The sequence below is a fragment of the Lactuca sativa genome, chromosome 2 (genome assembly GCF_002870075.4).
Source record: "Lactuca sativa cultivar Salinas chromosome 2, Lsat_Salinas_v11, whole genome shotgun sequence".
Lineage (NCBI taxonomy): Eukaryota > Viridiplantae > Streptophyta > Magnoliopsida > Asterales > Asteraceae > Lactuca > Lactuca sativa.
Window position 1 is genome coordinate 106,452,795 of NC_056624.2, and position 12,277 is coordinate 106,465,071.

At 36.0% G+C, this 12,277-nt stretch overlaps 1 protein-coding gene across 1 annotated transcript; it reads left to right on the forward strand.

Annotated features, from left to right (window-relative positions):
- Positions 1-6,063: 6,063 nt before the first annotated feature.
- On the forward strand, positions 6,064-7,730 carry LOC111881726 (3-ketoacyl-CoA synthase 19). Its single transcript, XM_023878114.2, has one exon. The coding sequence runs from the start codon at positions 6,080-6,082 to the stop codon at positions 7,457-7,459; it is 1,380 nt and encodes a 459-aa protein (XP_023733882.2). The 5' UTR covers positions 6,064-6,079; the 3' UTR covers positions 7,460-7,730.
- Positions 7,731-12,277: the final 4,547 nt, after the last annotated feature.

The window sequence follows — 12,277 nt, forward strand, 5'->3', positions numbered from 1 at the left end:
AGAAAAGAATTTGCACCTCTATCTATGGCATTAATACCTTAGTTGTTCCCACCCCTAAATCGACCATAGTTCCGGTCGTGCGTTGCATCTAACACCGTTCCACCTCTCCACCGCTGCCAACGATTGAAGAAGACAAATTTCACTGGTTCACCTCGATGGAATCCCCCCATCATGCGCCTTTCCCTTATACTAAGCTTCTATAAATCTATCTAGTGTTCTTCTTTTTGTATATTCTATAAGTACTTTTATTCATTTTCCGTGTTTTTAATATGATTACTCTCTATCATGTCTCACTATGTAGGTTTCAGGATTATTTTTGGATTACTATGTACACGTTGGGATGCAAATGTGTGCAATATATGAAGAAATTTATTATTCCCTCTTTCCCCACATCTGTTTGTGAAGAATATCGAACCTTTGATGAATTTCTGCAAACAAAATTATTACTCATTTTTTTTCCTTGTATCCAGTCTCTTGAAAACTTCTAGACCTAAAAATAATCATTTTGTTTTTGAGAAATTAAGCATGGTCAAAGCTATATCATTTAATAATTGATATTTGTTTTTGTATTGATTAATGTAAATTCAACATATTACGTGAATAAGGAGACTAAAGTACTTACATGCCTATGTGATTTGTGTTCCCATTCTTGCCTTTTCAAATATTTTTAGAAAATTACTTGAGTAAAGAAAGAAAAATTTAATCAAGTTGTTGTACATTTCTGCAATGTTGACTGTTGCAGATGTTAATTTTCACGACAAGCTGGCAAAGGATGATATTTTGTTTCATAGTACTCCCCAAATTAATTCCTACCATTATCATTATTCATTATTCACATCTATTATCTATAATTTTCATTTTCATTATTTAATGTAAAGTCTCAACATATCTGTAATGTGGTAGCCTTGATATAATATATTCTCTGTTATCCTTGTCAATTTCAAGTCTCACAAATGTTTTCTTCTCTCTCATGCAAAATAGGAAAAAAAGTGATTCAATTATAATGTATGGTAATAAATGTCTTCAAGCTTTTTTGATAATAAAGTTTATTAAATTCTTGTATTCAATGATTAATATAAATCAGATGCTCGCGTACCCTTTATTATGTGCGATGAATGATTAACTAGTAGTTACTATTGATGGATTCTATTTTTTTAGACTGGAGGGAGTGGGCTGCGGCAATGACCGTAGTTGGGTGCCACATAGAACGAAACACCACCCCCTGGGTGTGATACAGATGAGGCGGAGAGTGCGCTGCGACACTCCAAAGGTGCACTCCTTTAAGAAATGTGATTAGTCTGTTTTTTTTTACCGTCCCTTATTGGTCCCTTTGATTTATTAAAAAACAAAAAATACTCAAGTGTGGCACTACTTTTTGAGTGTGATATAAAACCACACTTTTGTTGTAAAGAGTGAAGTGGTGCCTACGTGCTAGAGAAGGGAGTGTAACTTTTGTGGTATGACTCCCTTCAGTCTTACACTGAGGAAGTTAAATAATATGTTCTTATAATGATTTAAAAGAAAAAATATATTGTTATTATCGATTAAAAGTTTGTCTTACCATTTTTTAGGTTCTTAGCTTTGATCTTTGCACAAACAAAGCTTAAATAGATGAGGAAATGGAACAAAACAAAAACAACTTGAAGAGAAATTAGTGGACTATATGAGATAATTAAATAACCCACCTTGTAATCCATACAATATGTATTTTTTTTCTTTAAAGACTAATATCATAAAAATCTTAAGTTTTACATTAATATTTAGAAAAAGCCTTAACATTTTCTTTTTTGGTTAGCTATGGCCATAATTTTTATGCAAAATTATCACTCTGACCTGTTGAACCAGTTTTATAGTTAACTTTGATATCTTTTATGTAAAAATCAGTCTAAAATCATGTTTAAAGTCAAAATATGTTCTCTATAATTTGCAAAAAATTACACCACATGACTTTTTAACTTTATTTTTCATTTTTATATAATTTATTTATTTTGGATTTTTTTACTTTATTTTTTTGTTTATATATATATATATATATATATATATATATATATATATATATATATATATATATATATATATATATATATATATATATATATATAAACAAAAAATAAAGTTAGAAAGTCATATGATGTAATTTTTTGCAAACTAGAAAAACCAAATTTTGAGTTTATTCTCAATTTTAGGACTAATTTTCTAAGAAAGATAATTAATTTAACTATGAAAATGGTTAAATGGACTAGAGCGTATTATGGTCATAGCCCACCAAAAAGAATTTGTTAAGGTTTTTTCCAACTACATGTGTAAAATTTGAGAATTTTATGGTATTAGTCCTTTTTTTAACATTTATTATATGTTGTATGTAATTGTATTACTCACTTTTAATATATTAAACAATTTGTATCTTAATATTTATCAGTGGAAGTGGTTCTCTCCCAACCCAGTTAATGGATTGCTATATCAGTTCCACATCAATTTTTTTTTTTTATCTTTCCAAACATAATCAACCTAATCAATTAAAAAATACAAAACAACATAAGGTGTAACTTTTTAAACCTATGGGTATAAGAGAAAAAAAAAGGAGAGAGAGTAAAGATAGAGAGATTATGTTAGGATCCCTTGACCGGTTGAAGAAAAGAAATTAATGGTATCGTATGGTGAAGGGTAATGCTCTTGGTGGTACCTCAATACCTCCAACCTAATCCTAATGAAGCTCAGCCACTCCCTCCTCTATTAGTTTTGTTGTTGTATTTGAATACTATTATATGTAATGTTTTAACTATTTTTTTGTATTTTTGCTAGAAAAAATTTATTTTTCTAATTTTTATAAATCATTTTAGTGATGGATTAGTTATGGAAATATCCATCAATAAGAATAAAATACCCCATTGGAAATTTGTAGCTAAAAGTTTGTCGGTAGTCCGTCATAAAATAAGGTCAAACAAAATTCCGTTGGTAATCATATTTTTGACATAAAATTTTGTCGTTTCTCCACCACAATTTCATCGGAAATCAGTCACAAATAATTAACCATGAAGGTTATTGACCGACCAATTTCCATCGGTAAGCCGTTTACTGACGGAATACCGATGAATATGATCATTGTAAAAATCCACTTTTCTAGCGGTGTTAATTTACCGAAAGAATAAGAACACAAAAATTATTTGCTTCTATGTTTAGTGAACTTCAACAACGATCGTGTTAGTTAATACAATTAATTCACTAAGTTTAAGATCTTCTCTAATGAATGAAGGTTTTTTTTTACACTTGTCACACTCTCATTCATTTTGTCACATATCATTTTGTGGTTATTTTGAATTAATTTTTATTCCATATGTAATTTTGTGGTTTTCTATTTTATTAAAATTTATATGGTATTTAAATTTAATAATAAATGCATATCAATTTCATCAATGGACTTTCTTTACAATTTCAAAACTTTAAAATAAAATGTAATTAATTTGCTTTGATTATTTTATCTAAATGATTTGTTTAAATTTAAAAGAGAAAAAAAAACACTTTAATTTTAGTAATTCAATATTTTTCTCATTTTTCCTATAAATTCAAATTTCTCAAATGTTTATACATATTTAATTATTTTAAATACACCCATGTAATACATGGGGCTCACGCCTAGTAAATAATATCTAAAGCATGTCTAAAATAGGAAATATGCGCAAATTTTTCCCCTACAACGCCATAGCTCGAAGATTATTGGCTGCAAATATAACATATAATGCATACTACTACTTCAAAAAAAGTAAAAATAAAAATAAAAATTTTTAAAAATTAAAATTAAAAATAAAAATAAAAATTGTAAAACCCGGTAAAAATTAGGGGTGTTGATCGGGTAATATTTTCGGGTTTCGGGCAATTCAAGTTTTTTCATTTTAAAATAATTACCTATTACCAGGGGCGGACCTAGGGGTGGTCCACGGTAGCACCGACAACCCCTAGGTTGCGTTTAGTTACGGAAAAGCAATTTTCATTTTCCGTTTTTTGTTTTACCTTTTCAACTTTCGTTTTCCGTTTTCATTTGTCATTGAAAAATTTAGAAAACGCGTTTAATTAACTTATTCATTTTTCATTTTCAGTTTTAGAAAATTAGAAAACGTGTTTAGATGTGTATTTTTCTATCGGTTTTCATTTTTAGAAAACGATAGCGGTGGTAGGGTGTGGGTGGGGGCGGTGACGGTAGCGGGTCGGCAGCGGCGGTGGTGGTGATGACAGGCGATGGTGGTGGCGGCGGCAATTGTGTCAGTGGTGGTGATGGCAGCGGCAGCGGTGGTGGTGGTGCTAGTGGCAGGTTAGTGGTGGTGGTGATGGTGATGGTAGGTCGTTGATTGTGGTGGTGGTGTTGGGTGGGTGGGGGTGCGAGTTTGTGTTTGTGTGTGTGTATGTGTGTGTTTGTGGGGGTGGGTGTGGGTTTGTGTGTCTGTGAGGGTGGGGATGGGGGTAGGTGTGAGTTTGTGTGTGTGTGGGTGTGTGTTTGTGGGGGGTGTGGGTGGGTATGTGTGTGAGTGTGTTTGTGTGTGTGCGGGTGTGTTGGTGAGTATGTATGTGTGTGTGTGTGTGTTTGTGGGTGGGTGATTGTGTGGGTGGGTATGTATGTATGTATGTATGTGTGTGTGTGTATGTGTTTATGGATCGGTATGTGTGTGGGTGGGTATATATATGTGTGTGTGCGGGTGTGTGTATGTGTGTGTGTGTGGGTGGGTATGTACATGTGTGTGTGTGTTTGTGGGTTGATGTGTGTGTGTGTGTATGGGTGGATATGTATGTATGTGTTTGTGGGTGGGGGGTGTTAAGGTGGGGGTAGGTAGAGGCGGATGGGATGGAAGTGGGTGTGTGTTTATATTTTAGAAAAATTCTGGAATTAGAAAAATGTGGAAAACAATGATAATTAGTTTTCCAAAAATTTCCAACTTCTTTGTAATTTTAGAAAATGGAAAATTTTTATTTCCCGTGAAAAATCTAGAAAAATAGACAAACTAAACGCGTTTAAAAATTCTCATTTTTCTTGGAAATTTTTTCTGGAAAACGGCCTATTTTTTCCGCAACTAAACGCACCCTAACTTTTCCGGCCGCAGTAGAAAATTTTTGAAAATTTTTGAAAATTATATTTTTTTCTACTACCGTGCAACCCCTAACTCTCCCGTGCAACCCTTGCTGTAAAATCCTACGTCCGCCCCTGCCTATTACTCTACCAAAATTAAGTTCAGGTAATTCGGATAGTGGGTCGGATTTGGGTAATTCGGGTATTACCTGAAATATATATTTTTTTTTAATGGCACCTAAAAATAAATTTAATGAATTAAATATGCCATGTTCTATTAGTCTTGTTTATATAAACAAACGAGACATAAACGAAGTTACTCAAACATTAAACGTTAATATTTTTTTAGTCAATAATACTTGAGATATCAAGTAATATTTTAATAGCATAATCTAATCTAATAAGATGTTAAAAAAACAAATAATTAAAGATCTTCTTAGTTTAAAAGTTTAAAATGTTTAAGATAACTGTAGTCATAAGTTTTTCCATGTTCCGAAGTTTTGTCAAGATAATGAGTTTGTTAGTTGCAATAAAAACTATAATCTATAAAACAGTTAAGTTTTAAAGAACATGATGACATATAAAAGAATCATTTTTAATATTGTTGGTGTCATATTTCCATAATAAAAGAAATTTATGTTTTACAATAATTATAGTTAGTTTAAGTGTAAGCAAATACCTGCTACAGAGTACGACATCTATGAAAGAAAAAACAAATGAATTTTTAAAATAATTCCGGTATACCCAAAACCAAAAAATGTATCCTATACTCAACCTGAAAAAAATCGAGTTACCTAAATAATTGAAAAAATTTACATGATACCCGATTTACCCGATATCTGAAAAAATCGGGCCGGTAATTCAGGTAACGGGTATGTTCGACAGGGCTAATAAAAATGCATGGCTAATAGAACCCGGTTTTGTAACCCGGCAATATGAAAGCGGGTCCTTAATTTGTGGCGTTTTGTGGTAGTGATGTCCCTATATAAACAAACAACACTTCAAAACCCTCTATATTTCTCTATGATTCCCTTTGCAATGGAGTTATTAGCAACAAGTATGATCTTGTTAACGATCTCATATGTTACTTTTTGGTTAACAAAGCTGGTACTTGGAACAGGCAAAACATGCTATATGATCGATTACCAATGCTATAAGGGAAAAAAGGAGATGAAGCTGGACACCGAACAGTGTGCGAAGATTGTTTGGCGCAACAAGAATCTACGTGTCGAAGATTACAGGTTCCTTCTAAAAACCATGGTAAATTCAGGCATTGGTGAAGAAACTTATGGCCCAAAAAGCATCATATTGGGTGAAGAAGAACACCCAACACTTGTTGCTTCTTTATCAGAATTAGATGATGTGTTCTATGATACGCTTGATAGTATTTTTTCCAGGTCGAATATCTCGCCATCTCAAGTTGATATACTAGTGGTGACTGTATCCCTAATCTCACCAGTGCCTTCTTTAGCGTCAAGAATCATAAATCATTACAATATGCGGTCGGATATTAAGGCGTTCAATCTCTCAGGAATGGGGTGCAGCGCAAGCCTAACTGGTATCGATCTGGTCCAACACTTGTTCAAGACTCACAAGAACAAAATAGCCATTGTTGTGAGCACAGAATCCATGTCGTCTCATTGGTACTGTGGGAGAGAAGGGTCCATGATGCTCTCTAACGTTCTTTTTCGGGTAGGAGGTTGTTCAATGCTTTTGACCAACGACAGAGATCGCAAGAAGCACGCGATTATGAAGCTGAAGTGTATGGTTCGAAGCCATTTTGCCTCGGACGATGAAGCCTACAACTGCTGCATGCAGATCGAAGACGATGAAGGATACGAAGGCTTTCGTCTCAGAAAAACCCTCCCGATAGTTGCTGGTCGGGCTTTGATGAAGAACCTACGAGTGCTTCTACCAAAAGTGCTTCCACTTTGGGAGATAATTCGTTATGCATGCCTCAAATCTGGTTCGAAAATCAACCTAAAAACTGGAATCGAACACTTCTGCATACACCCAGGTGGAAGAGCTGTAATCGATGAAGTGGGTATAAATCTAGGGTTAAGCGATTATGATCTTGAACCATCTCGAATGACGTTGCATCGTTTTGGAAACACATCGTCTGGTGGGCTCTGGTATGTTCTAGGATACATGGAGGCAAAGAAAAGGCTGAAGAAGGGTGATAGAATCTTAATGATCAGTTTGGGTGCAGGTTTCAAATCCAACAGCTGTGTTTGGGAGGTCACCAGAGACTTAGATCGAACCAATGTCTGGAAAGATATGATCGAAAAGTACCCTATAAAGCAGACCACAAACCCTTATCTGGAGAAGTACGCATGGATCAATGATGAAGATATGGATTTTGTCACACGTGAAGATGCAGACAAGATACTTGGTTTTGCATAAACAATATCTTTGAAATGCTTGGAGCACTAAAAGTTTATCGTTAGCTAAAAGTTTTTATTTTAGTGAGTTTCTCGTTATTTTCATCACCAATAAGAGTGTACTCATTGTCTCATCGATTATTTGTGGATAACTTATCCAAGTGATTGGGGTTTTTAAATTACCTATTGGCATACTAGGTGTCTAAAAATGTCTTACATGTAAAATGTGTTTATTTTGGTTGTAAAAATAATAGATAATGCTTATATATGTTGTGTATAACAGTTTCACTTTATTATTCTACTTATAATTCTTTTTTTCTTTTTTTTGTTTACATTGTATTGAACATTACAAAAATTTAATAGATATTTATTTTAAACTTTAAAATGTTACATTTTTCTCATTTAAAAAGTCCTATAACAACTGAACTTCCCCAGAGTTGAACGTCCATGCAGTATTCCACTATGCTCTATGCTCAACTTTGCTTCATTAATATAATCAACTAAATATTTCATCACATTCGACAATTTTATTAAACTATGTCCATGCTCTTATCATTGATATTTGTATTCTTTAAATTCAAACAAACATGTTAGTCGTTAATAGTAAAAGATTTGAACAATCTATTTGGTTGTTTTACGTTGGATTAGATGGTTAAACCAAAAACTAAATTATATTTAATATAATATTTTATTATTAGCAAAATTCTTTTGTGTTTACACTTAAACCTAGTAATTGACTGGAATTATTTTTATTTTTATTTTTTATTTTTTTTTTTAGAGTGAAACTAATTTATTAATTTATTATATAGTTAATAAATTAATTAAAAATCAAAATAAATAATTTATTAATATATTATAATAATAATATATTAACTAGAAATAGTATTATTTAATTAAAAATTAATCAAAAATTAATTGGAATTAATTTTAGAATTAATTAAAAATAAAATGACTAAAGGTGACAATGTTCAAAAGTTGAACATTGACCAATTCTAAAACCTCTTATATATAAGACGGTTTCTATAGGGTTTTTAGAGGTTTTCTAGAGCTTTTTCTTGAGCTCTAAGGAAGCTTGGATGGCTTAGAGGAAAGCAAAAGGATTAATGTTATCTAAAAGGAACATGCATTATCCTAGCTCCCTTACTCACCTATAAAAACTCTTAAGGGTTTAGAATTTAGAAATCATCATTCTAAATGCCTTAGAATTCAGAATTCTTCCTTCTATTCCTCTCTCCTCTTTAGGCTGTAACTTGGTAGGGTTTGGGTGGGAGCCATTAGAGGAACACGACTTTTGATGTTTGCTTTCTGAAGGCCAACAAAGGAAGGATTACCAGTTTATTTGCTATAATAAACTAATGTATGCATTTTCTAATAACCCTTTAGTAATTTCAAAAATATCAATGTACTTTTAAGGTTCTTGATATTTAATAGTTGTTTGTAAATCATAGTGAGAACATAGATCCTTTAGGGTGCATGTGAACTTAGGTTTTGTAACATCCCGAAATATCAAGAGTAGAGTTGAAGGGCTAAAAGAGTAAGTTGTGAAAGAGTGACTCGGCGAGTCCATGGATGGACTCGGCGAGTAGAGTCGCGACTGGGTCACGTGTTATGTAGCCGACTCGGCGAGTCGGTGAGGAGGACTTGGCGAGTAGGCGCTGATTGGAGAAAACCCTAATTCTCGAGGTTGAGCCCTATATAAAGAACATTATGTTTTCCTCCCAGCCTCTTTATCACCCCTTGAGCTCTAGAAAACCCTAAATCGCGGAGAAGCACCATTTTTGAGTGGATTGGAGCTTGGAGAAGTAATTGTTGAAGGAATTTTGGGAGATTGAAGGCTTGGAGCAAGGGGCTTTGCTTGGATTCGAATTACATTGCAGTTGGGGCATCTCTTGGAGGTAATATCTCGTTCTTGGGCTGTTGTTATGTTGTTTCTTCATTTTGGGGTTTGTGGGAACTTGTCTATGGATGTAATGGGAAGTCTAGAGGTTAGATCTGAGGTTGCTACCTCAGATCTGGAAGGGAGAAGAATCAGAGAGCATGAAAGTCCCTGTGTTGGAGTGTTTAGTGAAGCTTACATGTCCCAAACCCTAGCCCAATGTGCAAATGGCCTAGATCTCTTTGGATTCACGTAAAGTTTGCCACTTTACGTGATGGATGAGTGGTAGGAGGCTAGATCTATGTTTTGGAGCAATTGCATGGCCTGGAAAGCTTCTGAATGGATTCAGACCGGTGGTACTCGGCGAGTCACATGGGTGTACTCGACGAGTTGCTTGAAGATGAGCTGGGACTCGGCGAGTTGTATGAACAACTCGGCGAGTAGGTTGATGATAGCGTTAGACTCGGCGAGTCTGTTCTTGGACTCGGCGAGTCTTGTCGAAGGGTCCCGATATTGCCTGGTTGAGTCGAGAATCGGTGAGTCAAGGGATGACTCGGTGAGTTGTGTGCGAATGGACTCAGAGTTGTTGGACTCGGCGAGTCTCGGGGTGACTCGGCGAGTTAGGTCGCGGATTGAGTGAAGTTCTGATTATGGGAACTCGACGAGTCATAGGGTTGACTCGGCGAGTAGGGTCAGTCAGGGGTAGACTTTGACTGAGGACTTTGATTTTGACCAAGGGTTGACCGTTGACTTTTAGGGTTTGGTCAGCGATGTGGCCTTTGGGCCAAGAGAGGGGTAAAATAGTCGTTTACCCTTAAGAGGGTGCCATGAGAGGAATGATTCTAGTTTCGAGAGTTATATTCATTAGAGTATTTGCCTTACGTGTTAGGCGGTGGCGAGTTCGAGATTTAAGTGTGGGGATATCTGCTTTCTGCTTGCCAGGTGAGTCTTCTCACTATACTTTACCTTGAGTAGGTAACCAGAGTTATGTGATAGAGTATTTGTATGCTATGTATGTTATGTGTTGTACTGCATTATTTCTATGTGATTTATGCTGTGCATGTTTACAGAGTTGGAACCGGAGGGTTCCTAGAGTTGGAACCGAAGGGTTCCTAGAGTTAGAACCGGAAGGTTCACAGAGTTAGAACCTGAGGGTTCACAGAGTTTGGGTGCACGGACCCATAGAGTTATAGCCTCGAGTGGCTAATATGTGTTATGTGTGTGGTATTTTGGGGAACTCACTAAGCTTCGTGCTTACAGTGTTTTGTGTGATGCTTTTCAGGTTTCTTTCAGTATCACGAGACGGCACCGGCTTGATTGTACACACCAAAGAAAGAGTCATGTTTTGGAGGATCCTGGTTTTCTATGCAAGTGAAAATGGAGTTATGTTTTGTAATTCGATTATGATTGAGATTTTAAACAAGTGTTTCTAAGAATAAAATGATTATTTTAAATGAAAAATTGTTTTGAAATTTACGGTGTTACAAGTTGGTATCAGAGCCTTGGTTTGAGGGATTCGGATGCGCCTTCGGGTAAATCTGGACTCAAACTGAGGAAGTAAGAAAAGTTTTTTTTTAAAGAAATAATTTTCTAAAAGTGAATAAGAGTTCAAAGAGAAAGAAAGAAAGAGCAGTGTGTACAATCAGCCAGAGCCCGAACAGTGATTTCCCAAAATACCCTTACTTTTGTGTTATGAGATATTTATGATGCACTTTATGAGATATTATTGCATGCTAGAGACAGGCTAGGTATTTCATATATTAGGACTAGAGTGGCCTGATTTGTGATGCCTTAGGCTAGGACTCGTTGTTATATGTGTCATGCTTTTGAGTATGTGATGAGTGAGAGTATCCAGTTAGAACCCATGAGGGGAAGAGTTACAGAGTTCGGTGGTACTTCTGAGGATGAGCCGAGAAAGTGGAGTTATCATAGAGAGGGAGTCCTATGTATTCTTCGATGCTCGAATGCTGCTTGCTTTGTGCTTCGTGGAACTCTCGATGATGGGAGTCAGCTACCAAGTGAATATGACGATATTCAGGAGGTAGATGGCTGGCATCATTAGGAGCTCTTCAGCAGCTGATAGCAAAGAAGTGGGAGGACAACGGAAGAGCCTAGGGAGTAACCCTAGCCAGATGCGTGCGCTGGTAGAGTAGAGAATTTCGCTGGGGAGCGAGCACGCGCGATGGGATTGGTGAAAGAGCAGGTCGAGCAGCTACTTAGGAGCTCTGGGATGGTCCGTGTGGAAAGTATGGATAGATGTGGCAGGTAGTATGGGCCCGTACTACTGAAAGCAGAGGACCCATACTTGATACAGGGAGTATTCTGAAGGTTCTAAGGAGCGGATTAAGGAGTGATGTTATGGTCCGGGTACCATACATCGGAGCGGATTGGGGAGTGATGTTATGGTTCGAGTACTATACATCGGAGCGGATTGAGGAGTGATGTTATGGTCTGGGTACCATACATCGGAGCGGATTGAGGAGTGATGTTATGGTCTGGGTACCATACATCGGAGCGGATTGGGGAATGATGGTTCGAGTACCATACATCGGAGCGAATTGAGGAGTGATGTTATGGTTCGAGTACCATACATCGAAGCGGATTGAGGAGTGATGTTATGGTCCGGGTATCATACATCGGAGCGGATTGGGGAGTGATGTTATGGTTAGGTTACCATACACCGGGGCATATTGAGAAGAGATGTCATGGAATGAGTACCATGGTTCGTAGTGAATGATGCTTGTGGTTCTCCGGTTATCCGGTCATGATTAAGTTCGAAGAGGCGTCCCTTGAGAGGGAGATCGAGAGCCCCTCATAGTATTTTAGTAAAGAGTCAGTGAGAAGGGAGAATTTCGATCTGAGTTGAGCGATCAGTCGATAAAGGAGATGTCACCTTCTATGATCTGGGAGGTATTGATTATGTTCGTGTGCAAAATATGAGAAGCATGATGTTGTGGTTTTGGG

Excerpts from the sequence above, each read along its gene's own strand:
- LOC111881726 (XM_023878114.2), top strand. The coding sequence starts at position 6,080 with ATGATTCCCTTTGCAATGGAGTTATTAGCAACAAGTATGATCTTGTTA.